Source organism: Manis pentadactyla, chromosome 7 (genome assembly GCF_030020395.1).
Source record: "Manis pentadactyla isolate mManPen7 chromosome 7, mManPen7.hap1, whole genome shotgun sequence".
Taxonomy (NCBI): Eukaryota; Metazoa; Chordata; class Mammalia; order Pholidota; family Manidae; genus Manis; species Manis pentadactyla.
Window position 1 is genome coordinate 144003350 of NC_080025.1, and position 27652 is coordinate 144031001.

Consider the following 27652-nt stretch of genomic DNA (forward strand, 5'->3'; position numbering starts at 1 on the left):
GCAGACATGTGAAACCATAGACCTTGGAGGTTCAGGCAGACTGGGGCAGGGGCAGACACCGCTAGGCTTTGTGTAAAGCTCAGCATTCTCAGCCCTTGCAGAGGTCTTTTGGGAAACGAAGACAGCAGAGGAGGTGGATGGGCACCCCAGTGTGAGCAGCTGAGAAGTTCAAGGGCAAGGCTTGAAGGACAATGGGAACACCCAGCCTTTGTGAGGGGATGGTCTTGGTGGAGGAGGAGACTGCAGGAGACGGTTAGACCAAGGGCCCTGGTGGTACCAGAGCTGCTGGTATTACTCAAGTCCATAGAAACCCCTTCCTGGGCCACCCCAGGACTGGGGCCTCTGTCTGCATCCCCCTCTCTGGGAAACATCCTTATGTGTGCACAGACAACAAATATATAAAGCATGCCTGTCACCCCCCCAGCACATACACCGATGCAAAGGCCAGAGGGACAAGGAGCCACACGGATTTGCACACAGGCACACCTCGACCACCTCCACATCCCACTCACAAGGCCAGATTCACGAGGCACCCGCCAGCAGACAGTCTGCACGCTGCTTTTACAGGTGTGACCTTAGGTGTGCAGACACGGGGGGATCCTTCAGACAAGAAAGCAAACGCGCCGGTGTGGGTGTCCCGACCAAGGACTCCCACCTCACAAAGGCCAGGATCCCCAGTGGCTCAGCCTCAAAAGGGGGCTCAGCAATGCCAGCTGCAGGCTCCTGCCGGGTGGGGAGGAGACCCAGGGAAAGCTAAGATTCCAGCGCGCAGGGGCCTTCCTCTGGGCGGACTGGGTGTTCGGTCCCGACAGGCCGACCCACGCCGTGCTCCGAGCGGGCTGTGCGCGTGTCCGGGCAGAGGGTGGCCGCCCGGCGGCCCGGAGCCGGAGTCCCCCCTGCCGTCCCCCCATCTCTCCTTCCCTCGCCGAAGCACCACCAGCACCAAATGGCAAAGCGCCTCTCCCCGCGCAGAGATGCGCCGCGGATGGCGGGACGGGCTCGGCGCCCCCCACTCCCCCCCCGCCAACCGCGACCGCGCGGGCGGCGGCCAGCGCGGGGGGCACGTCCCGTCGGCGGCGGCCCTCCCTCGCCCTCCCGGCCCGGGCCTGCGCACTGCGGCCTCCCTCCCGGTGAAGGTCAGCCCAGGGCCTAGCGGCAGGACTCGGCGGCGGGAGGGGCGAGGGAGGGGAGGCGGCGAGACTTAACTCCTTCCCTGCGGGAGGGCGGCCACCGAGGGGCGGCCGGGGCCGAGGCCTGCCCTCCCCGCCTCCTGCGCACGGCCCGTAGCGGGGACCCAGCTCAGGGGCGGAGGGGCGAGGGGGGCGGTGGGAGAAGGCGGCTAGGAGGGGAGGAAGGGGCTGGGAAAGGCAGGGGGGCAGGCGCGAAGGAACAAAGGAAACCAGGCTGAAGGAGAGACCCCTTTCTGCTGCCCCCTTTCCCCCCTACCCCCAGCAATAAAGCGTTCTTTGGCGGAATGAAATCATTCTCACGGATTGGGGTGTGTATGTGTGCATGTGTGAGAGACAGACAGATGGACACACAGACAGAGAGAAAGAATGAAGTGAGACGCTGCAGTGCTCAGGCTGAGGACCCCTGATTTCTGTGTTCTAGCTCATTCCTAAGCCCAGCCCTCACTTTCTCCTCTGGTCACTAAACCCCCTGGGCAGCTCTGACCCAGCCTATTTGCCTGGCCTACTTGCCTGACTCACAGCTGGACACAAAGATTAACCCCAGCCCCCCAGACACCTGTGGAGAGGACTCTGTACCCTAACTTCCACCTCTAGTGTGGGGCTCCTCCAGCTGGCAGACAGGACGTTGGCAGAGCAGACCAAGGGGCGTCACGGCACAGTCTTCCTCCTCCTGGCTACCCCACTGCGCTGCCCGGACCAGAGCAGTACTGGGTCCCTCCCTTTTTGTTCTAGAATGTTTCTGTGCCCAGGACACCCATACTGCTATCAAGAGGGCCGTCTGTTTCTCTCTGACTTCACCTTTCTGCATCAGTTTTGCAAACACACACAAGAAAACAAATACAATAGAAGAAAAAACAAAGAAGTAGGACACCTGATAAGTTGTGTGACCTTGGGCAAGTAGTTGTACCTGCTTGCCCCTCAGTTTCCTCATGAGGAGCATAGCCTCCCTGCCCTGAAATTCAAGGATTCCACAAGATAGAGACAGAAATCCAGATAGACTAGACAGGCCGGATAGAGAGAGAGACAGAACAGGCCCACACCAAGTAAGGGGTGCTAATACCCCACAGTGAAGCCTGGCCCCTTTCTCACACCCTCCTTTGAGCCTTCACCACTGGGCTGTCAGCCTCCTTCAAGCAGGGCAAGGCCTTGCCTTAAGGTCCCCAGGGTCCTATACAGTAAACAAATGCATGATAAAGATTAGCTGAAGGAGTAGCTCCTTCCTCTCTTTATCTGTCTAACGGGGAGCTCCTTGACCTGTCCCCCCACCCCACATACATGGCACACACAATAACCTCTGAAACTGCTGGTCACCGGAGTGAAGACTTTGGCCTCCAGGGCTCGAGCACCCACAGGCCCAGAGGGATGACACGCTTTGCATCCCAGCCAGTCCTCCCCTCACGGCCCTTGATCGTGGTCTTTAGAGTAGCCCGTGCCCAACAGCTTGTGCTGCTGTGCAAAACAAGCCACACTGGCCTGGTCCCATTTGGGGGAGTTTGGGGGTGGTGTGTATATGGGATCCTGTGGGGTGCTCCAACCGCACTGTGGCCCTCCTGTGGCCTCGGGGTGGAAGGCGGCACGGCTCTGCCTGCTGGGCAGCAGGTTCATGTCCCACAGAACCTGCCTCACTCTCCACCCATCTCCCTCGGGGCCAACACCAGCCTGTCTGGCCAGGTTCAGGGGCAAAGCAAGAGAGATCGGTGGCCTCAGGCCCTCCAGACTGTCAAGACTCGGGCAGCAATAAGCCCCTCCCCCCTGCACTACCTCTTCACTGGCCTCCAAGTTGCCTGGCTGGGACAAGTTGCCTTGCTGTCCCCAGGACGCCTTCTGTCTGGCTGAAGCCGGTCCTCCAACCCCGCTTGGTCCCCAAGGCCCTTAGGCCCCAGCCCTCCTCTTTCTGGGCAGACAGGGGCCCCACCCCCAGCACCTCTGATTACTCTCCCCTCCATAGCCACTTCTGCCCACATCCTTTTGTCTTCCTGTGAAAAGAGCCAGGTCCTCCCTGAGGAACTGCTTTCCTGAACCCCTCCAAGTGGTGGCAGTGTTTTCAGAGCCCCCTGCCACTGGCCTCGTGGTGGTTTAGGGACCTTCCGCGCCCCTTGCTGCTGCTTCTAGACCTCTTACTGCCCCATGTGGCGCCTTCATTTCCCGAGGGCTCTAGCTCCCATTTGGCTGCGGCTGCCTCTAGCATGACTCCCATCTTCCTCCTGCTCCTGTGCAGGATCCTCACAGACCATCCTCCCACACCTGGTGGCGGTTCCTAGGCCACCTGTCCTCTGGCGAACCTCCACCCTCCCTCAGCCACACAGGCAGGGACCATCTCCTGGACTTTTGTCATTCCGGCTACTGCAGCCCCCACCCTGGTATCAGTCCCAGTACTGCACACTCTGACCCCTGCCTCCTTTCTTTCCAGCTCACCCTGTCCCCAAAGCCTGCAACTCCACTGGAGCCTCTGTCCACTTCTCTGACCTCCCATCACAACCACACACTTAGGTATACTTTTTAACAAATTATGGAAAAATATACATAACAAAATGTCCCATTCAACTTGCATATACTCTTGAATCTCTTACATAAGAGTTAAATCCAGCTTCACTGACACCTCCCCTGGGCCTGGGCACCTGAATGTGGCTCGAGAAAGGCACACAGCCGCCCTGACCTGGTCTCCCTGTCACTGAGGGAGCACTGACTGCAGGCAGCCTCCTGCTGCCCCGCTGGCCTCCTGGTCCATTCTGTTTCCCACTCCTGCTCCTCCACTCGAGTTTTCCAGGTCTTCTTCCTCCTCCAACCCCCAAGTCCTCCCCTTCCTCACTCGCAGCTGATGCTGCTTCCGAAACACATGCTTCCGAAGAACCTCCATCTAGCTACCTTGGTGCGTGCATCCTTCCCAACCTGTGGGTGGCTGGCCATTGGCCATTGGCAGGTGGTGCTCTGTGGAAACCCCATCACCACCTTCTCCTGCCTTCCTGGTCCCACTTGGTGGCCACAGGTCTGGAGAACTCAGGGTCCAACCTGACGTGAGAAGGGTAGGAGAAATGATCTGATCCAAAGGTGAAAAGCTCCATCTAGGCACAGAGGACCACAGATTTCTTGGGGGACCAGGAGAAAGTATGTGGGATTGAGAGGTAGTTCGCAAGGCCTGTCTATAACCAACAATTTCATGGTCAGAGCTGGGCTCAGCCTCTTCAGCGTTCCCACACAGCAGACCCTTTAAGTCAGCAGACCATGCTTTACTCTTGGGCTCACACAGCTGTGGTGACAGCCAGGCGGCTTCAGGAAGACTCACAGTGGAGTAGTGGGGGTGGGAGGAGATGGAGGGCATGGCCCCAGGGCTTGGACCTGCCTGGCAGACCATCACTGGCTCCTGACAACCTTTGTAACTAAAGCTACTGCCCCCAGCCCACCTTTATAATAATCCCCCCAGGTAGCGCCTCAACCTGCCCTGACCCCATATCCTGGCTCTCAGATCTGGGCTCCCTGCCTTGGCCATTGCAACCCTGTCTGTCTTGGGCCAGGGCTGTAACAACAGGGCCCTTACTGCACAGCCCGTTGCTCCAGTTCTGCTGGGCTCCTGCCCTCCCCTGAGCCCACTGCCCTGAGTAGGGTGCCTGCAGGCTCCGTAGTAGATGGCAATAAGCTTGGACTCAAGAACAGGGCTTCTTAACCCGGCACTGCTGGCATTTGGGGCTGTGCAGTTCCTCATTGGGGAGGCTGTTTCATGTATCGTACCATATTAGCAGCATCCCTGGCCTCTATCCAATACATTTTACAAGCACTACCTTCCCTTCCCAGTGCAACAAGCAAATACATCCCCAGACATCGTCCTTTGTTCCTAGAGGGTGAAATTTGCCCTGGATTGAGAACCATTGCTTTTGAGTCAGCCTGGCTTGGGTTCCCACCCAGCTTAGCCACCGAGTGACCATCACCTTGTACAAGTTACTCGACCTTGCTGAGCCTCATTTCCCCAGTCGGCAAGGCAGAGAGCCCCACAGCCGACTCACAGCTGGACACAAAGATTAAAAGGAGGTCGTGTTTGTGCAGAAGTGAGCACAGTGCCTGACACTGAGAAAACACCTAATGAATAGTCGCTGCTATGGCTGGCTTCCTGCTGCTAAGCCTGCCTGCCCCTGCCTTACCTCAGGCCCTGGGAGCCCGCTGCTGACCACACCCCGGCTACGGGAGTAGTGAAAACAGGCGGCCTGCAGAGCCCTTCAGCCCGGAGACTGGCACAAATGCCATGGAGGGTACCTGTGAGGCATCAGCCAGGCCATGATTCATAGTGGGCTAATTATGGTGGCTCTGGGAGCCTGTGGGGAGTCTGGGTTCTACCCTAACCACTGGAAGCCTCCTTGAGCAGACAATGGCCACCAGCCTGCAGGGTGGGTCTTACTGGGAAGCCCGCGAGTGCCGCCCAGAAAGGTGCAGGGGACCACAGGGAAGGAGGGGAAGGGAAACACTCAGGAGCCACCACAAGTAGTGATTCAGCTGGACTTCAGCCTAAGAATCCGTGAGGCCACTTGTTGGGCCTTAGGAAGCTGAGGCTTGGGGGCTGCTGATGGCGGACTTCCCCCACCCCCCCATCCCCTCCGCATGTTTAGTGAGCACCTACTATGTGATGCTCTGTGCAAAGTGCTGTTGGCTCACACATTAGACACAGCCTCAGACATCAGGACAAAATGAGTTAGAGGACCGGCCTGAAGGTGACGTCAGGATGGGAGAGGAGCTCCTGTCAGCTCCTGCCCCAGGACAGCTGGTTCTGGCACTAGGAAGGGGAGAGGGCTTCCATTCCAGATGCTGGGCCTTCTCGGGGAGGCGGACTGTGGCTTGGTGGGCCGGCTGGCCTCGGTGGCAGTGGCGAGGAGCAGCAGCTGCAGCTGTGCCCAGTGGAGGGCAGTGGGGGAGTCCCTGGGCCCTCGGGAGCTGCGCCCAGGCCTGGCAGAGGTAGCAGGACGGGCAGGCCAGGCAGTGGAGGGAGCGGGGCGCTGAAACCCGGGCTGTCTGTGGGAACAGAAGGGGCTGGAGGCCGTCGGCTGCCTCTGCGTGCTCCCCCCTGGACAGGGCCTGAGCCCTGGTAGGGGCTGGTGCTCCAGCAGTCAAGGGCGCAAGGGACGTCACGGTGGCAGCCAGCCAACTGCCCCTCGGGGCTTAGGTTCCTCCTGCAGCGGGGTGACCCAGGGGCACCTCCCTGAGGTTCTCCCTCCTCCATAAGACAACCCCGAATTCTGAGGGCAGCTGTCATAGTCCCTGTCATGGGTTGAATTGTGTCTCCTCCCACAACAAATTCATGTTGGGGTCCTGACCCCCAGGACCTCAGAATGTGATCTTATTTGGGAACAGGGCATTTACAGAGGTGATCAAGTTGAAGTGAGGTCATTAGGGCTGCCCTGGTCCAACACGGTTGTTTTCATAAAATAGGTGAAATTAGGACTCAGAGACAGACACGCATAAGGGAAGATAATGTGAAGACACATGGGGAGAAGAAGCCACCAAGCCAAGGAGAGAGGCTGGGGGCAGATCGTCTCACAGCCTTGGAAGGAACCAACCCTGCCGACACCTCCACCCCGAAGACCTCCAGCCTCCAGCCCTGGGAGACAATACATTTCCGCTGTTGAAGCCACCCAGTCTGGAACTTGGTTACAGCAGCCCTAGGAAACTCATCCGCCTCCAGCGGGGCTCTACACTCTTCCTAGGTTTGGTCTCCCTGGGACCTGCTTGAGCCCTTGGGCCTCAGGGCCTCTCCCCTCTGGTTTGCCTGACGCCACTGAAAGTAAGTGGTGCTCAGAACAGTGTGCTTATTAGCACAACAAAGGGCAGAACTTGGGCCAGAGGACCCAAATTTGAGTCTTTATTCCACCACCTATTGACAGGAGGACAAAAGGGCTCTGTCTTGTCAGCCTCTCTGAGCCTCACCTCCTTCATCTTTAAAGTGGGTATTCCAGCACCTCACTGCTCTCACTGGGTTATCGTGAATAGCAGAATGGTAATGAGAGGACATGCATGAAATTCTCTTTGAGTCACAGAGGACTGAAAGAAATTGTCACTGTTATTGATGACTCACTCTTTGGTAACCACCCCGACCCACTTTGGACTCACAGTCAACTCACTGTCAATGAAACCTTCATTTCTCTTTCTACTCTGATTGTGCCAAAACATGTCTCCCCATCCCACACTTATAAAATTGCCTTTTGGAATTCAAGAGTAGACACTTATATTTATTCCTGTTAATCTTCATCTTGTAAGAACGAGCCCATTATTCTAGCTTGAGAGCTTTTGCATCTCCCTTCTGTTATCCAGTGTGTATTTACCATCCTTTCCAGCTGTATGTCATTCTTAAATCCAGCGAGCATGACCTTCTCTATTCATTCAATTCTTTGCTGGATGTATTGAAAAAGGACAGGCACCAGGACAAAATCCTCTCTCCAGACAACCTAGACTCGTCGGGCTTAGTCTTCAACTGGCAGCAAACTTCCTTGACCACAGTAACATCCAGGGATGTGCTGGAGTCACATGGATAGTCTGAACTCCACCATGGCTGGAGTATTTACACCACGGAAATTGGCAAATGATACAAGTCAGATTTTAGCTCCCCCTTCCTTCCCACTCTGTCAAAAGCCAGTTGTTAAATATTTACCCGCACCCCGCTCCATCCAGCCCACGCTTATGTGTCATACTCAAAACTCCGGGAGAGACTTAATCAAACACCTCCAAATTAACACATACACCTTTGTGGAGCTTACCAGCCAACAAAACAGTTCAATATGCATTATTTAATTTTTTCTTTCAACATCCCAGGAAATTAAAGGGCCAGATAGTACTCTAACTATGGGTCCCAGACTGCCATATTCTGATCTCAAGGTCAGTATTCTTTTCGGCTCCCCATCCAGCTGAAACACAGACAGACCGCTCTGTGTTTAAAGAGCAGCCACCACTCTGAGTTTGAAACACAGACCGACTGAGATGGGGATTCTACAACAGGCCAGCCCTTCCCGTTAGCTGCCTGTCACTGAGGATTAATGAACAATGATTCTCAAAGTGGGGCTCCTAATCTCTGCTTTGGGGAGGGCCCTCAAGTTTTTGTCAAGACTCTTTGCATTCTGTTTATAATTCATTGATAGCAAGAGACACTCCTTAAGTGAAAGCAACTCTTAATGCAATGTTTCTCAAACTGGGTCCCACTGATACCTTGGGGCCTTCAAGTTCCAGAGTGAGAAATGCTGATTTAGGGTTCTGGGCCTGCAGGACAGAAAGATGGCAGTGATGGCTAATGGGGTAAGGCAAGCTCAAGGTGGATGGTGCAACCTCGTCAAAACGGACAGGTCTTGCTTAGCCCACATTTTGTCTCAAACACTTCAAAAAAAAAAAAAGTTTAAAAATTGTGAGAGTTCACATAAAAAGCCAGGTTTCCAGAACCTCTTAAAACACTGGAAATCTGGCAACACAAGCCCACCTATATACTTGGAAACAATCAGATGGGGTTGTAGGGGGGGCATGTGGTCCCTTTAGAAGGGGTGCTAGCTCTCCATTTCACCACACCCCCATTCCCTATTTTAGGGGTTGCAAACTCTAAGGTGCCTAGGAACCCAGCAGTTAATGTAAATGAGTATCATGAGCTTCCTGCACAATGACAACTTTGACCTTGGGCCTCAGTGCTGTGGGTGAAAGGGGACTGGCTGGGGCCCGTATCAAAGGCTGGTTGCTTTGCCCCTTTGAGGGTCACCGTGGTTTGGGGCACAGCACACCCCTGAGGGCTGGATGTGTTACAGAGACACCAGCTGGGTCTTGCCCTAACCATGGGAAGTTACTTAACCTCTCTGTGCCTCAGTTTCTCATCTTAAAATTGATGAGGATAATAATAGTGTTTACCTCATAGTGCTGTGGAGAGCATAAATCAGCTGAGCCATAAGAAGTTCTTAAAACGGTTCTTAAAACTCAATAAACTCTCCATCACCCTGGGTGCTGTATTCTGACCCAGCCCTGGGCTCCCATCCTCCCCATCGAGCTGCTCTGGAGTCTCAGGTGCGGCTGAGGAAGGGAAGGGTGGGGCGCTGGGAGCGGGGTAGGGTGGGACGGTGGACAAAGCAGGAGCTCGGCTTCTCCTCCCTCTACTCAGGCCCTGCCCCGTCCGCAGCTCCTCCTCCAAGCCCACCCACCTGGGCCCCTGCTGGTTGATTCAGCTGCTAAAACTGGATCAAATCTGTTCACAGCCCAGGAGAGCCAGAGGACCACAGGGCTTTCTCTGGGACCCCACTGGCTCACTTTTTTATTTCCAACTAAAAACTTTATAAAAGGCCAAGAAGACAGGCTTCTCAATCTGCAGACTGCATCAGGCTGTAGGAGAGCAGCTGGCTGGAAAGATGAGCTAAAGTTAACATGATAATTGCATCTGAGTTCACAGGGACCAGGGAGAAAGGACTTCCCTGCTAGTGGGAGGAGAGCCCTGGGGGCTTCTGGCGGACTCTAGGCCTTTATGAGGTAGCGGGGTAAGGTCTACCAGCAGTCAGAACAGCAAGCTGGACCTGGAGCCAAGGGAGACCCTGCTCACAGGGTCTGCAGATGACACCTGGAGTGGGAACAGCGCTAAGCATCACATTTTAACCCACATGGTGACAAGGGGCACTCTCTGCATGCAGCATACGCTGGGTCTTGTGCGGTTAGTGCTTAGTACTCAATCAGCATCCCACTGAATATAGAAGGAGATCAAGTCCCATTTGACAGACAAGACACTGAGGCTTATAGACCTACATGTCTCTCCCCAGTGGGCCAAGCTGGTAAGGGGCAGAGCACAACCTCCATCGGAGGCCTGCGTGGCTCCAAATCCTGAGACTGTTAGTGGCCCTACTCCTTCAGTTCTCCCACTGGGCCCAAGGTCACAGGCAGCTTGCACAGGCCCCTAGTTAAGAACATTTGAAGAAGCCAGAGCTGGATGTTTCTGAGAGCCAGACACAGGGAGTGTGGACAACAGCGTCTGAGTGTGGACAAATGTCCAGGGTGGTCAAATGTCATGAAGTGGAAAAGGGTTTAGTCTGTGTAGCCCCCAAGGTCACAGGAAGATTCTCCCTCACCGCAGGAACAACTGGAGTTGGAATGAGCTTGCATGAGCAGGTCCTTTTGGAGGGGGGCTGCTGCTGGGTGTGGGCTGAGAGCACCGGTATGGAGCTGCTCAGGTGTCAGCACGTCAGGATGGACAGGCAAAAAAGGTCCCTTCTTGGGTCATGGGGGTGTAAAGGGGTGGGGCCAGCAAAACAAGGGGATCTCAGGCTCATCTTAGGATCAGCTGTCAGTCACCTCCTTTTTGACCCCCACCACCTTATTCATTCAAGAAATATTTTTCTGTACTGTGCTGAAAAAGACAGAAGCAGTCTGCCTTAAGAAACACTACAATGAAATATTTAACATTTTGGTATATGCTACAAGAAAGAAGGTGGGACTTTAGATCTAATTGGTGTGAAAGTGTCCCTGGAAGAAGTGGTATTTAAGTTGAGACTTGAAGGATGACCCTGATTAGGCAGGTGAAGGGAGCTGGAAGGGTATCACAGGCAAAGGGAACAGCATATGTGAAAGCTCTGAGTGACAGTCCATAAGGAAATGGAAAATGGAGCACATCATGTCTGTGTTGCAGGAAACTGGCTACTCTGGTGGGTTAGGGTTGTGGGGAGGGGGCCAGGCTGAGCCCCAGGCAGAAGCAACAGCAGCACTGACTAGGGTAGTGATGTAGAAAATAAGCAGATGCAATTGAGACTTCTCTAGGAAATAAAATCAAATAAAAGGATTGTTCTGATGCAGCGAGAAGGAAGGGGTGGGGTCAAAGGTCACCCCAGGTCTGGACTTGAGCTTCTGTCACTGTCAGCTATGCGGTCAACCTCACCCCCACTGCAGAAGGGACCCTACTCTCTTGTCTTCTTGTCATCACAAGGAGACTTTTACTCTAGTCCCCTGGAGAGAAGACTCAGGCTGATCCTGCCGCCTCTGTTCCCCTTGGGTGGGGCTCTGTCTGATGAGGTGGTTGGGGTCTGGCACCTACTGAACAAGTTCCCCTGCTGGATGAGGGAAAGGGGAAGTCAGGGCTGTTCCCTGCGCCTGCCCTTCCCTTTTAGGCATGCCTGCTAATGGAGGGAGCCCATCTCCCCTGTTCCTGTGCTCCAGGTAAGCAAACCCAGTCTAGGGTGTGGGGTCTGCCTTCGACATCTGGGCCTCGTTCTTCAGTCCCCCTTTCCCTGCAGAAAAGCTGATGGGTCTCTGACATCTGTGCCTATTTCTCAGCAGGCCCAGGGGGCCTAGGGCACAGGCCTGTACTGATCCCACCCTGTATGTACCCAAACACACCTGCTGGGCACAGGTACTGACTGAGGTCTTTTTTTTGCCTATGAGGATATTACCCTTACCCCAACACCATAACTCTGTGTTTGATCTCCTATTTTAAATAGACTTTCTTGCTGCCTAGTGTTTATTGGAAACTTTATTGTAAATATTAACATAGTATTTCCTGGAGGCAGGCAGTACATTCCTCCAGCTGCTCCGAATTTCATCTTGATGCAACACAATCAGCAGTTTTCACATGGCTGCACCGTGTCATTAGTCCTTGCCTCAGTCCCAGGAAACTGTATGGCATTGTTGAGGCCATTGTTTAACTCTGTCACCTGTATGCCCCTTATGCCAACATACAGGAGGGATTTCTCAGGGTCTCAGGGCCAGAAAACAGTGTTTTTGAACAAATGGCTGGATTTTTGTCTTATGGGCTGTGTGAGGCACGGAACTGCTCATGTTTCCCCACCATGGAAGGGGCCTCAGGGCCTCATGGTTTGCATTTTTTACACTAACCTTGTTCTTAACTATAACATGTCTTCCCTGCCCTGTAGCCCTAATGCCCTGATTTCCTTACTACATGTGTCTTTGCAAATTGCCTCTCGGTTTGCATTTTTTACACTAACCTTGTTCTTAACTATAACACGTCTTCCCTGCCCTGTATCCCTAATGCCCTGATTTCCTTACCACATGGGTCTTTGCAAATTGCCTCTCTTGTGAGGTGGGGTGGAACAAAAGCACATCTGCCTGTACCTCTGGTCTCTGCTTTTCTCCCCTTCCCGCAGTGGGCTGCCCCTTACTCTGGGCCCTGGAATGTTCTTCAGTCTGGAAAGAAGGTTGATGTGGGACAGGATCCAAATTTGTAAATTCCAGTAAAGGCACAAGTAGGCTACATGCTCATGAGACATATTCTCAAATTTCCTGGAAGGAAGTTTAGGTCACAAAGCAATGGGTTTCACAGCTCGGGAAGCAAATCAAGACGGCGGTCAGAATGAAGTGAGCAACTATGCCCCACAGAGCCCCTTATGAACTACCAAGGGTCTGCATACCCCTCACCAGCACAGGACACCAGGGGACACAACTATGGCCCCCCAAAGTGCCCCTCAGCTGAGCACCCACAAGAAGCTGGCTCATAGCTCTGCAACAATACAAGAGCACTGAGAACGCAGCCAAACCTGAGGGCCATGCCCTCAAATCTCTGCAACTCAGCCTCCTCCAGTGACACCCCCTTCCGTGACACCTCCAGCTCATTACCTCCACCACTTAACACTCACTAATAATGAGCTCTCACTTGCAATCACACCGCGAGCGCTGGGGCAAAGACAGCCTCCAGCTGCTGCACGCCTGGGCTCGCACCCCCGTGCTGTCTAGACGCTAGTGCAGGGCCTGTCAGCATCCAAATGACAGCACGTGCCCGAGCTGCCAAGCGTCAAAGCCAGCGCCACTGCCGGGGACTGCACACGCTGAATGAAGAAGGCCCATTTTATGTTAACGTGACTCCCAAATAAAATGCCAGAAACTTCCCGCAGCAACTCACCCCTCACCATCTTCATCACTTGGAGGGGGGGGCGCTCCTGACTCCCAGGAATTCTAATATGAACCTTCCTTTCACTTCATGACAGGGGCCAGTTGGGGACCAGGTGTTGGACCACTGCCTCCAAAGCCTCCCAACCCCCCAGTCTTCTCATCCCTCACAGCCCATCCTTCAGGGTGATCACCTCCTTCAGGTAGGGTTTGGAACAGCCCCAGGCACCCCCCAACTGCTGCTGGAGAGCCCCCTAGTGCTTAGCTCCATGCACCCCAAATCAGCCACAATTGATGAGGACTCACCATGTGGGGGCCTGGCTCCGGTGCACCTGAAGGGGATCTCAGCTGCCCCCCCATCAGCCATCCGCCCCTCAACCTGGCCTCCACCCATAGGCAGCCCAGAGGTTTACCCCTGCCCAGAAAGTACACTAGCTCACACTTTTTCTTTAGGACTTTGCCTTACAAAACCACCCCCCTCAAATGGAGGAACAGATCCACACTTACACTAAGGGGGTAGTCAGGTTGCAGGGCAGCGGGCGGGACCTGTGTGTGGGGCCTGGCTTTCCTGCAGAGCGCTGCATTGGCTTCCCAGGTGGACAGCACCAGGTGGCGGCGCTCACTGCCTACCAGTACTGCTCCTCCTCTGGGCCAGCCAGGCTCCCTGAGCAGCCCTTTCAGGAACATTTTGCCCTGGGAACCACCCAAACACAGGGTGGGGGTGTGTGCGGGCCACCCAGGCAGGGAAGGAGCCCCTCCGCTGTTCATTCTGCCCACCTCTTGGCCCGCCAGCACCAGCCCACCCCGCCCTCCTGTTCTCTGAAAGCCGATTTCAAGTTGCCCCTTCCAAGACCTTTCCAGGTGTCTCCCTCCTCAGAGCCCCGAGGCCTGAATTGTCTGCTGGGCCACTTCCTATGGGATCCCCAAAGTCTGGGGCCCTCCCACCTCCAGGGCTGATAGCACCCAGCCTGCTGCCAGGTGACTCCCATCCATGGGGCAAAGGCGACTGGCATGACAGGTGGGGCTGGGCAGGCAGCTCAGGTGACAGGGCTTCAGACCCAGCTCCCCCTCACCCCACAGCTGAACGGGGCTCTCGGTCAGGCAGCCTTGCCAGCCGGGCCTCAGTGCCTCCTTCTGGACCAGGGGGACTGATGTGGAAGCAGCCGGGCCATCCTCCCCACTGTGAGAGAGTCTGGCTCCTGGGCGCTGGCCCAGAGCACCTCTGAGCTCAGGGCCTGCTGATGGTGGTGCAGGGCCGGCCCGCCAGCAGCCACGCCACAGGCTGCCATGGCCGCCCACTCCTGCCAAGAACAAACCCCTGCCTGGGTCTTGCAGGGCTTCTAGAGGTTTGCCACAGCACATTCGGGGTTAGCCTTCTAGAGCCCAGGTTGTGTCGGGGACCAGCTGGTTCCTCCCAGCTAGCAGAACACGTAAGCGGGCACGGGAATGTGCACGCCCTGGAAAGGGGGAGAGGAGGCGTGCATCTGGGTGTCTGTGGGGAAGGAAGTAGAACAATCCAGACCCGAATCAAAACCATGGCTTCAGGCTTGCTTGTCCCTGGCTTCAACTGGCTCTGAGAGGTAAACCCGGGGATGCTGGCAGGTGAGGGGTGCTTGGCAAGTGGTGGTGTGGTAGCGCACAGGTGGAGGGAGATGCCAGCAAGGGCTGGGCAGAGGCTCCAGCTGTGGGAGGGAATAAGAAGAGGCACCACCATGGGTCTGCCTGTCGGCAGAGGTGCCAGGAGAGGACCTAGAGGCACGAGCAGAGGCCAAGGGCCAGCAACTCTCAGTGGGACCAGGGCTCCTGTACCTGGGCTGGGCCGGGGAGTCAGCACCTACCTGTACCACGGTGGGTGGGTGCTGAAGGCCTGGAGTCATAGGTGGCAGGGTCCTGCAGCAGGGGAGTCATCCAGTGCCCCCTTGGTGCCCGGGCCCAGAGCCCACTGTGCCTGCAGCACCAAGGGCCATTCTGAGGAGGATCTGAAAGGAGAGGGCAGTGGGAGGGCAGGCCAGACCTGAGCCCCAAAGGCAGATTCAAAACAGGCCTCAGAAGCCTGATGCAGACGCCCAGGGCGCCAGCCATGGGACCAAACTCCCTAACAAGGACTGAGGAAGATGACAGGCGGTGTGCAGGAAGGGGCCAGGACTGAGGCAGCAGGCACAGGCCAGCCTGGGCTGGAGTGGCACCAGGAAGAGCATGGCAGGGAGCAGCGCGAATGTAGAGAGCAGCAGCAGGAAACAGGGTCCGGAGGGCATAGCTGGAGGGACCGAGCAGAGAATCCAGGCAGACCCAGGCCCTGGCAGGGGAGGCAAGTACCAGGGACTTGGCAGTAGGCGGGGAGGGGAGTTGGGCCTTGGAGGTGAAGGACATGCTCTCAGGCCAGGATGGAATCTGGGTGGCTTCTGGAGCCTCGGGATGTCCCGAAGGAATCCTAGGGGTGGCAGGCAGGTAGAGTGGACGTGCTCCAGCTCCCAGATCTGCCCAGCTCACTCTGGCCCCGCCCTGTGCGTGCAGCCTTTCTGGTTTCACCCTGTGCAGGAGCAGGAAGGCCATGGGCTGGGGGCAGAACCCAACTTGTGAACTGAAGTGCCTGGGCAGATGGTGGGGCATGGGGCTGCAGAGAAGGCAGTGCTGTGGGCGGCTTGGGAATGGTTCAGGGTCACGGGTAGGTGGTGTTGGCTGGGGGCAGCTCTGGAAAGGGTGAGGAGGAAGGGGAGGCCATGAGAGGAGGAGGACAATAGGGGGAGGCTACCAACTCGGAGGTGGGGGGTTGCCCTGCAGGAAGGTGGGAGACAGAGGGACAACATGAGAGAGAAGCGTCCAGGCAGCAGGATGCCAAGAGGAGAAAGGGAAGGTGCCAGGCAGTGGGGGGGGAGGGGAGGTGCCAGGCAGGGGATTGGGGAGAGATGCCAGGCAGGGAGAAGTGGGGGGAAGAGCCAGGCAGGGGTGGGGGGTGCCAGCGGGGGATGGAGGGGAAGTGCCAGGCAGGGGGAGGGAGGGGAGGTGCCAGGCAGCAGGAGGAGGGGAGGTGCCAGGCAAGGGGAGGAGGAAAAGGTACCAGGCACGAGGGTGCCAGGCAGAGAGAAGGAGGGGAAATGCAGGGAGAGGGAGGAGGGGTAAGTACCAGGTAGGGGATGGAGGAAACGATGCTGGGCAGGATGAGGAAGGAGACGCTATCAGAGGGGAGGTGGGATAGGAGTTTGCCAGTCACGGAAGAGATGTAAGAAAGGCAGAGGGAGGAAGGGGTGCCAGGCTGGGGCCGGGGCAAGACAGTCAGGAGTTGGGGGAGAGATCAAGGAAGGAGAAGGGGGGAAGATGCGAGGCAGGGAGGAGCGGGTGCCTGGTAAGCGGACGGTGCCAGGTGAAAGGAAGGTGCCAGGAAGGGATAAGAAGGAGGATACCAGGCAGGGGGCAGGAGGGGATGCCAGGCAGGGAGGAGAAGCGACGCGAGGCGGGAGGGCGGAGAGGAGACACCAGGCAGCGGGGAGGAGGGATGCCTGGCGGGGAGGGAGGGGTGCCAACGGAGGCACGCCGGGACTGCCAGGCGGGGAAGGCGAGGGCGCCGGCGCAGCGCGGCCAGGCGGCGTCTCCGCCGAGGGCTTGGGGCCCGCGCGGCGCGGGTCGCTCACCTGCTCCCCCGGGGACCCCGGCCCGGAGCGCGGCCGCCCGCTCCCCGCTCTGCTCTCGGTTCGGCCCGGCGCCTGCGCCGCTGCAGCCCGAAGCGGGGGAGGCGCAGGGAGCGTCTGCAAAGAGCGAGCAACTTAATAATGAGTTAGGGATCAGAGCGGGCAGCGTCGCCCCATCCGGGTGAATGAATGTGTGCTCGCCAAGCTGAGACAGGGCGCGCGCCCCGGCGAGGCCCTTTGTGATCTTCAACCTGCGCATAGCTGTGCCCTGGGTCTGTAGATGCACCTACGCGCCCGCGGATTCACTCGGACCGTCGGATCCTAGGACCACAGGCGCGCGCGCGCACACACACACACACACACCCTGTGGTGGGGGGCTTCGGTTCCATCCCAGGTTCAGGGCCAGGCTCTGACTGATGGCACCTTCCAGACAGCAGCTCTGGTCACTGCATGAGGCTCCCAGGAGTCGCCTCAAGCCACCAGACACAGCAGAGTGATGAGCCCACCTGAGACTTTCCATTGCCACTTTTTCTGATCATTGTTTCATCTTTCCACAATAAAAATGTTTTAATTGTGATTAAATATACAAAACTTAAAACTACCATCTTAACCATTTTTAAGTGTATATTTCAATGTTGTAAAGTATATTCACACTGTTGTGTAGCCAATCTCCAGAATTTTTTATCTTGCAAAACTGAAACTGCCCATTAACCAGTGACTCCCATTCCCCGCAGGCCCCGGACAGCCACCGAGTCCCTTCTGCCTCTATGAATCTGTCCACCCTAGCGACCTCATGCGAGTGGCATCACACAGTGTTTGACCTTTTATGACTGCTTTTTTTCACTCAGCATGACGTTCTTAAGCTTCATTCATGTTGTAACGTGTGTCAGAATTCCCTTCCTTTCAAGGCTGATTGAGATTCCACTGTGTGTATATATACATGTAGCACATTTTGCTTACCGTTCATCTGTCCGTGGACAGTTGGCTTACTTCCACCTTTTGGCAGCTGTGAGTAACTCTGCTTTTATACCCCTTTTAAAACACGTTGACATTCCACCAGATGGACCCTCCCTTGGGCTCAGTTCTGGGAAGACAGTTCAGCTCTTCTGCAGCCGCCTTGCAGCACCTGTGCCCTTACTTACCTACTTAATACACGCGGTCAAACTTACTCCTATGCTGCTTTTCGTGAGGGGCCCGAGTCCATGCCAACAGCTCTGTGCTGCCCTTCCTGGGAACTGCTACCTTTTAATGAGGGCCTCCTGGAAATGCAAAGAATGGAGGGGGCATGGGTATTTGGAGGTGGGGAAGGCTTTGCTGAGTGACTTGTAGAGATGGAGTGCCTTTTGGATAATGGGGTTTGAGGCAGCTTGACAGGCTTCCCATGCCCAGACCCTGGTTTCTGGAGGGCAGTGCTTGGCCCAGAGAAGTCTGTTTAGAGGCTGTATCCACCCTCTTGCTCCCAGGTTTTCTCCCCTCTCCCCATCACCAGCTGCGAATGTGGCAGAATAAGGTCCACAGAATGAGCCTTTGTGGTGGGACAGTTTTGAAAGTGAGGAGAGGTGACACGGTCCTGACATGAGGGTGTGTGTTGGGCATCTTTAGACTAGTTCCCCAGAGGGAAAGCAGGCAGCCAGGACGCAGGCAGGACAGCATCAGGCAGGTGGGTCTCTTGCTGGCCTTGGCTCAGCCCAGAGGGGACAGAGGAGCCCGATGGGCAGTCCCACCTCCTCTGACCCTGTGCCCGCACCTGTGGCCCCCTTTTCCTCTTCTCACTCAAGGTCCCTCCATGAGGGATCAAGTTATCAAAGATTAAGCCCAAGGCTCTTCTCTATGACTTCCTGGGTAGGCGGGGCAACATGCCTCTATCCCATTTCTAAGTCACCGATCCCGTGGCCATCTCTCTCTCTGCACTGTGAGCCCCAGGTGGGTGGACTAGGGTTTGTTGGCCTGGACACCCTAGGGCCCAGCACAAGCCCAGTGCACAGGAAGCTCAGTAAATGTTTGGAGCAGGATTCAGGCAGATAGGCTGTGGCTGTAGAAGGGCTGGCAGTGGAAACCTGGGAGGCTAAGGTGGGCTGAACGGGGCTGGGTTGCGCTGGGCTGGAGGTAAGGGGCCAATTCAGCCATTAGTGAGGCCCCAGCTTGTCACTGCCGCATTGCTGGTATAGCAAGAATTTGGAAATGCCTAAATGTTCGCCAACAGGTGACAGATCCAATAGTGTGACAGGTGTAAACAAGTGATAAGAGACAGGATACATAGGTGACAAGATAATACATCATTCAATGAATGCTATCGAATAATGGCGAAGCTCTCTATGTAATGATAGAGAGGGATCTCAAAGATAAGGTGAGTGAAAAAAAGCCAGATGTGGAGAACAGTGTATAAAGCAAGCACACACACACACACACACACACACACACACACACACACACACACACACACACAGTCCTGTGGAAGGATACAAAAGAAACCGGCTCCAATGGCTGTCTCCGGTGAGGGGCTGGATAATGGGGGTGGGTGGAGGGAGACTTAGTTTTCACTGTGTATTCTTTTGTAGCTTTTGAATTTAGGATATTTTACCCATTTAAAAATAAGGAGAAGTTTACAAAAAAAATCATTTTTTTGTAATGATTTCGCTTTCAAATGATTTTTCAAATGATTTCATTTTCAAATGATTTTGTAATGATTTCGCTTTCAAAATGATTTAGGCTTTCAAATTACATGGAGCACCCACTGTAAAATCTGACCACAAATCTCTGTGCCTTTGGCCATGAACCTTTATGGGAATCTTTGTTAATTTCTCTCAAGCCTGTATTACTGTGTGCAGGGCACTGCGCAGGGCAGGGATAAATGAGGTACATCTTTCTACTGAATAGGGGATTAATACATGTAAACAACTCACCATGCCAGGCCAAAGGGACGAAGGGAAGCCACAGGGGCCAGTCCAAATGCTGCAAGAGACAGAAAGTAGAATGGAGGTTGCCAGGGGCTGGGGGCAGCAAGGAATGAGGAGTTAGTGTTTAATGGGGACAGAGATTCTCCTTTGCAAGATAAAAAGAGTCCTGGAAATGATGGTGGCGATGGTTGGACAACAGTGTAAATGTGCTTAATGCTACAGAATCATATGCTTAATGTGATTAGGATGGTAAGTTTTGTTAATGTATTTTATCACAGTCAAAAAATAAAAATAAGGGATATAAGATACAGTGTGGTGACTAGAGTTTAATAATGCTATATTGCATATTTGAAAGCTGCTAAGAGAGTAGATTTCAGATTCTCATCACAAGAAAAATAATTTTATAACAATGCATGGTGATGGATGTTAACTAGACTTATTGCAGTGATCCTTTTACAGTATATACAAATAGTGAATAATCATGCTGTACACCTGAAACTAATATAATGTTATATGTCCATTATGCCTCAATTAAAAATAAACAAAAACACATTAATAGAAAAGAATCTTAGCAGAAAGAAGTGTTCCTTACCCGCACCACCTGGCACCTCATGGGGTGCTTGCCCTTCCAACAGCTCTGCTGGAAGGAAATTATTATTTGAATTTATAGGTGATAAAACATGAAACCTGGGGAGATCAAGTGACATGTTGGGCTGGGATTCAAACCCGTGTCTGCTGGGCTTCTGGCCATGCCAGAGGCAACTCTGGGAAAGTGGGGGAGGACCTAGAGGATTGGGGGACATTTCACAGAAGAGGGGCCATTGAGTCATGACCAGTGGACAAGGGTGGAGAGGCCTGAGCATCAGCCTGGTGGGGTGAGTATGTGTGGCGTGCCTGTGGACTGCCCAGTGGCCTTGTTGACCGGAAGACAAGGCTGCAGAGGAGCATGCCTGCTGTGGGGGTCTGGAATGCTGGCCAAGCAAAGGGCCCCTGTACCTTCTGGAACTTCTGGGCCCTTCTTCTTGTGGGTTTTCAGGACTTATCAGTCCCCCTCCCCATTTCATTGTTCCCAAACGTACCCCCAGATCAGGACAGTGCAAGTGCAAAGATTCCAGAAATTGCTCTGAGATTTAATCAGATTTGTTTCTGATTTAGTGTTTTTCTCTTCTTAAAGAGTACCCCCTGACCAACTGTATAAGCTACAGGCCCCACAAAACCTGGATCTGGCCCCGACTAAGCCATATAGTGAATCATAAGTGTACCTCCTTTCCTGGACAACTTTTTTACTCTAGTATTCATAATTACCTTTTTTTAGTAGACTATTTTTTAGAGCAATTTTAGGTTCACAGAAAAATTGAGTGGGAAGTACAGAAAATCCCCATATACCCACTGCCTCCACACACACAATCTCCCCCACCATCAACATTTGGAGCCAGAGTGGTACAATTATTACAACCAATGAGCCTACACCGACACATCACAGTCACTCAAGTCCACAATCTCCAGGAGGGCTCACTCTTGCAGGTGCACATCCTGTGGGTTTGGATGAACGTATGATGACAAGTATACATCATTATAGTATCATCCAGGACAGTTTCACTGCCCTAAAAATCCTCTGTGCTCCACCTCTCCATCTTTCCCACCCCCAGCCCCTGGCAACCACTGATCTCCTTAGTTTTGCTTTTTCAGAATGCCGTAGAGTTGGAAGCGCACAGTCCGCAGGCTTTTCAGACTAACTTCTTTCACCTAGTAATATGCATTGAAGGTTCCTCCATTCATGCCTTTTTGTTGATGGCTCATTTCTTTTTAAAATAATATTCCATTGTTTGGATGTACCACAGTAATAATTATCTTTTTCTAAAAACTTTTTTTTTCCCTTAGTTCTTTATGTACTCATAAAATCAACCCCAAATCTCTGCCAATTGTCTAAATCTCCTCTCAGTCTTTCAGATGCAACAGGCTCTCCCAGAGCCTTCTGACCTATTCCAGTCTGGACCTGGTTGCACACAGCTGTCATCCTGGAATTTCTTTTCAACAAAATCTTGGGTATTCCTTTCACCTCTCTACTCTTTTTTCATTCATTCAACAAATAGGCATTGAGGGCTCACTACATGCCAGGCATTTTTTTTAGGCACTGGGATACAGCAATGGACAAAATGAACCAAAAGTTTCTGCACATTTGGGACTTGCCTTCAAATGGGAGACAGATAACAGGTAAGGAAAAGATGTGGGATGTTCCTCATAGGCATGCAAGGATGGTTCAACATTAAAAAATCAGTCAGTGTAATCAATCATCTTAGCAGGCTGAAGAAGAATAGTCACAGAGCCACATCAACCAATATAGAAAAAACATTTGACAAAATTCAATATCCAAAAGGACAATTTGAGGAATGCTGTGATGATGGAAGTCTTTATTGTTGTGCTAGGCTGATGATGGCTCCCAAAGATATGTCCACATCCTCATGCCTAGAACCTGAAAATGTTACCTTAGTAGGAGAAAATGATCTTTGCGGATGTCATTAAGGATTGTGCCATGAGGAGATTATCCTGGATTATCTGCGTGGGCTCTAAATGTCATCACAGCATCTTTAGGAGAGAGAGGCAGAAAGAGATTACACACCCACGTGCACACAGCAGAATGAGAAAGGTGTGGCAAATTAGTACACAGAAGCTGGAAGAGGCAAGGAACAAATTACTCCCCGAGCTTCTGGAGGGAGCGGGGCCCCACCCGATTCACCTTGATTTAGGACTTTCTGGCCCCCAGAACTCTGAGATAATGCATTTCTATTGTTTTAGGTCCTCAGTTGGCGGCTCAGTTACAGAAGCCACAGGTAACGAATACAGCTGCCCTGTGTTACCCTGGCTGCATGCTGAGTCATGGTTTTGCAAGATATTAGCCTTGGGGAAGACTGGGTGCAGGATACGCAGGGCCTCACTGTATTATTTCTTACAACTGCATGTGAATCTACAGTTATCCCCCCAAAAAATTTAATTAAAAAAAAAGCAGAGAGGGAAATGAGAAGTTTGCCCTGGTGGGGAGGGGAGCGGGAGAGGGGACGGCAAGTGCACAGTCCCCAGGATTCCTGGCTCCGTGTGTGGGAAGAGCCGCACTGCAGCCGGGGGGACTCTGGGGTCTCCGGAATAACGGCTGTGTGTGTGCTGGGGGTGGGGGCCTTGGGAGGAGGGACTGTTCGGGGCCTCATAGGCTATTCTGAAGATTTTGCGTTTTACTCTGAATGAGATGGGAAGCCATTGGAGGATCTGAGCAAGGAAAGACATGATCTGACTTACACGGAACTGGACCAACACAGCTGCCATGTGAAGCCAGCAGTGTAAGGGGCACGGCAGAGGCAGGCAGGCCCTTAGGAGGCGACAGCAATAGCAATCGGTGTGATGGACCAGATGAAAGGTAGTTACAGAGATGCTGAGAAATGGTTGCATTCTGAGTATATTTTGAAAGCTGAGCCAAGGGGATTTGCTTTCCGATTGCTCATGGGTGGGAAAGAAAGATAGGAGCTGTGTTGGTTACCAGGACTGGGCCAGAGCCCGGCTGGAAGAATGAGCTGCCGTTTCTCGCATGGGAAAGGTCTGGAAGAGCGTGTCTGAGGAAGAAATCAGGAGCTGCACGTAGGACATGGTAAGTGTGAGGGGCTTGCTAATAGGAAGGATGTCAAGGTGGCATGTGGATGTAGGAGTCTGCAGTTTAGGCTGGAAAAGTACATTGAAGAGTCACCATTTAGACAATGTTAACACCATGAGACTGGACGAGTGCCCCAAGGGAGTGAATGTTGACCCGCCTGTGGCGGGTCTGTGGGGCGAAGCCCGGAGAGCACACGGGAGGAGATGAAGTGCAGACCCAGGACAGACAACACCTTTAGAGAAGCTTTGCTGGGAAGAGGAGCAGAGAAGTGGGACAGTAGTTGGAGGGAGAAATGGAGTTGAAAAGTTCTCTTTAGTTGGGGAAACAAACAACACTTTCGTACCTGATGAGATGGAGGCAGCAGAGGGAGAACTGGTGATGCTGGGAGGGAGGGAGCGATTTCTGGAAGAACTCCTTGAGTAGGTGAGGGGCGAGCTCACGGGCCATGCATCCCCAGCAGGAGTCGGCAACTTCCCACGTTCGTTAAAATCATCTGAGCAGCATTTAAAGGTCCACAGGCCCAGGCTATCTCCCAGGCACACGAGACCAAGGTCTCTGGGATGACCGGCAGAGAACAGGAGTATGTGGCGCGGAGGCAGGGGTACGTGGGCGCAGAGGCAGTGAGGTGGCACCCCCCTGGGCGGGAGCTAGTGGAAGCTCTCTCCTGACTGCTGCTACTTCCTCAGTGAACCAGGGGGCGAGCTTACACCTGAGTGTGAGGATGGGGGGGAGAGTTTGGAGATCGCAGGAGAGGAGAGTATCTGGGGGATGATCAGGCGTGGGAAGGCGGCCGCTGTTGGTAATGGCGAGCTGTAGGGTGCGACTAGAGGAGTGAGTGGCTGAGGTGGGGTGGAGGACAGGACCATAGAGGGAGGGGAGCTCAGGAAACTGAGGCCAGAGTCCCGCAAGAACCCTCTATGTGGATATTCAGGATATCAGGAATCGAGACCGCAGTGGTGGTGGAGGGAGTGACAGGGAGCTGGGAGGGTTCTTCCCTGACCCCAGTCGGTGCAGGTGTGGAGCTGGGGGAGGAGCAGCACGTGCACCACCCTCACCTTGCACTTTATGCTTCAAAAAACTGAACTACCTAAAGGCTCCAGATAGTGTGTTGGGACTCCTGTTTCTTGTTCCTCTTATCTTCCTCTTTCTTAGTTTAATTCCTTGTCTGGGTGGTACATCCTCATAATTTGATTCTGTATTTATTCTTTTTGTTTTTGTTTTTGCTCAGACTATTGCAGTAGTCTGCTTACTGGTGTTCCTGCCTCTAGACTTCTCCACACCTCTTGGTCACCAACAAACCCCGCACCTTCTCCACATTTCCCCCGGAGCAGCTTTTTGAACCACCAAATCTGACCTGGTCACTTCCTTGCTTAGGACCTTGCAGTGATTCACTGCCCGCAACAAAGCTGATCGCTTGCTATGCTGGCACTGTTTCAGTGCATCGCAGTCATTCCAAAAGGTGTGTCCTATCATTATCCCTATTTTACAGGTGATGAAACTGAGGCAGAGAGGTTAGTGAGCTTGCCCAAGGTCATGTAAGGCTGACATTGCACCAGCGTACAAAACTTCTCAAATTTATTGCCCTCCCTGGACAATTTCATTTCTAACCATTTCCTCCCACCTTGAACTTTACGCTTCAGTAAAGCTGAATTACTTAAAGGTCCCAGGATCAGTCAGGCTACCAGCAGGAAGTATATGGCACAGAAAGAAGGTGTAATTAGAGAATGTTAATGAAGGGCCTAGTTATTTGATGTGGGCAGGGCTAAGGGGATCAGTGATGATGAGAAGGCACCCAGACACTGGCACCGAGGGGAAACGAAGGGGCAGGGAGAGGGAGGTGCTGTCAGAACCACAGGGGGCCAAAACTGGAGAAGAGGGTCTGCCTAGCAGGGGCCACGGGAGCACCCAGCCACTGTCAAAATCATGATCAATGCCCTGACTTACCTTTCCTTGAAACCTCCACTCTCCTGCTGGTGCAGGGCCAAATCCAACTAGAAGTCGGGGGACGAGGGAGCTTAGATGGTACAGGCTGTGGAGGTCAGCCTCCCCGGTACAGCACAGGAGGAAGGACAGAAAATGAATCAGGAGGGGACAGAAACAGCTTTTGTCCTTTCTTTAGAGGAATAAATTCCATGCCCCCCACCCCACCAGGGGAAACACCAAGTCTCATCAGCCATCGATCACAGTGGGGTGGTGTCAGTTCAATAATACTTCCAATACGAACCCCCAAAATAGCATTAGTGATTGACACTGCTCTTCACAGAAGGTAACAGGAAAAAGGAAGAGAAAAGCCCACTTGTTGCTGGCACAAGACCCAAGGTGATGCTCTTAGCCTCCTCCTTCCACCGCCGGGTCCTGCCGCCCTTATCTTTGGGCAGGACTTCCACTGTTGGGGTTTTACCTTATCAGGGTGGCAGAAATCCTTCTTCCCACAAGGTCCAAGTTCTTAGTGGTCCTGTCTTACTTGAATCGCCAGTTGCCCATTGCCCATTACTGTTGGGCAGGGAGACTCCGAGACACTAGAGCAAATGCCCTGGCTCAGATCCAGTCCTCCTGGCCCTGCTCTGTTACAGCAGCCCGACTTCCCCTGATGCCTGGTGGCTCAGCAGCACCAGAAGCCCTAAAGTGGCCAGGCATGAACCAGAGCTTCCCATTTAATGGGATCAAGACTGTGTTCGCTGGGGACACTGTTCAGAGCCCAGGGTTATGGGGGGAAGCAAACATTCTCTAAGAGGACTGTTTGGTGACATAGTCAGAGAGGCCCTTTCTACCTCCACCCCAGTCCTTTTGCACATCAGCACACCTAAGTGATTATTTCATGCCTTCTCCCCTGTCTTCAAATCTTGAACGTCTCCTCCCCAGGCTAGACTCTGGACCAATTTGGGCCTCTAGGGGTATCATCCTGTCAAAGAACGGGACCTGAGTATTCCGGCTGTGGGGGAAACAGCACCATCGTATATATGGCATCTCCCAGAGGCACCACGTCCTCCAGGAGAGCACCCCAGCCCTGAAGGGCACTGTCCTCCAGTGGGTGCCATCACTGAGCTTCCAGTAGGTCATCCCCCCACCCAAACAGCTGCACGGAGCATTTCGGTAATGGGCCCCACTAGTGGTTGCATGGATGTGAACTCCAGTGCCACATGCCTTTTGCTATGTTAATAGATTCCTGGTTAGAGATAACATTGTTGGGTTACCATGACCATGACTAGGGCATTCCGAAAATCTCCAAGGGGTGGTGCAGAGAGAAGCCCTGCAAGTCGGGAAAGCTGGTTGGTCTGGAACAAGACTCCATTCCTAAGCAGACAGCTTGCCGTCTCCCTCCATCAGGGCCCGGCCCCATGTGGAGGGCACAATATTGGGGTTCAGTGTGAGTCCTTGCTAGTGCTTAGCAGCCTGGGAACTCATTGGAAATGGTATCCAATTAGCCCTAGTGAAGAGTGTCAACTGAGGATGCATTGGGGAGAGAAAGGAAAGAGCTGACTGACGTTCACAGGACAGATGGACCGTTTCATCAGCTTGATCACAGAAAGCCTCCTCTGCAGTGGGGCCCCGAGGGGAACTTACACGGTACCTGGGTATCTTCACATGTGCTCGTTCAGGTACCACATTCCCAAACTTCCTGGTCACCAACCTTTTGATCTTTACCATTCAGTGTTCCTGACCAGCCAGTCAATCTATCACCCATTGCTCATTAGTCAGGGTAGATCCAAGCCCCAAGCCATCTCTCCTCCAAAGTAAAGAAGACCCCAGATTGGCCAAAATGTTATCTACTGGCCACTTTCCCTTCACTGCTGTCTTTTGGGACCATTCCTGAGTCCTGAATGGGGCTCAGTGCAGTGGTCAGGCACCTCCCTTTGAGGACAGCATATTGCACAAAGCTTCTGTACACAATAGATTAGTTTCCCTCTTCTATTAAGCAGGCACTGGGAGCCGTGACGTGAGTTCAGGGAGAGGTAGTAAAGCAGTAGAAACAGGTACCAGGAGAGTCTGAGCCATTGACCAGTGCACTTGATTCGTGTTTTCTGGGCCTGCTTGGGCTTATTTTCAGAGATGTAATCATCTTTGCTAATGTAATGCTAGCTGCATACATTCAACTTCATGATTCGGTGGGTCAGATAAATTCAGTTCATGAGCTGCAGCTCATGTCCCGTTGCTGCTTGGTACCCCAGTGACAGGCCGTTGGTCTTCACACAGTCTACATTTAGATTTTCCACTCTTTTCTCTTGCCAGGGTTCATTATCCTTTATTGAATTACTGTGCTTCCCCCTGGTATCATTTTCCTTCTTCCCAAATAAATCCCTTTATTATTGTCTTTAGCACAGGTCTGCTGGTGAAAAATTGTAGTTAAAAAAAATTTTTTTGGCCTTTATTTTCAAGATAGTGTGCCTTTTTTTTTTTTCTTTCTTGTTTTTGAGGTTTCTCACTTTGACTTTGGTTTTGAGCAATTTCCTTCAGTGGGGCTGGCTTTGTTTGTTT

The 27652-nt window shown here is 53.4% G+C and overlaps 1 protein-coding gene across 1 annotated transcript in view; it reads right to left on the reverse strand.

Moving 5' to 3' along the window:
• The window catches only part of SMARCD3 (SWI/SNF related, matrix associated, actin dependent regulator of chromatin, subfamily d, member 3), a 28364-nt gene extending 11606 nt beyond the window's left edge, over nucleotides 1-16758 (reverse strand). The window contains exons 1-2 of the mRNA XM_036899471.2: nucleotides 16643-16758; nucleotides 14852-14992 (exon numbers count right to left, since the gene is read on the reverse strand). Of these exons, the coding sequence (XP_036755366.1) occupies nucleotides 14852-14890 (39 nt within the window). The 5' untranslated portion in view covers nucleotides 14891-14992; nucleotides 16643-16758. The remainder of the gene's footprint in view (nucleotides 1-14851; nucleotides 14993-16642) is intronic.
• Between the last annotated feature and the right edge of the window lie 10894 nt (nucleotides 16759-27652).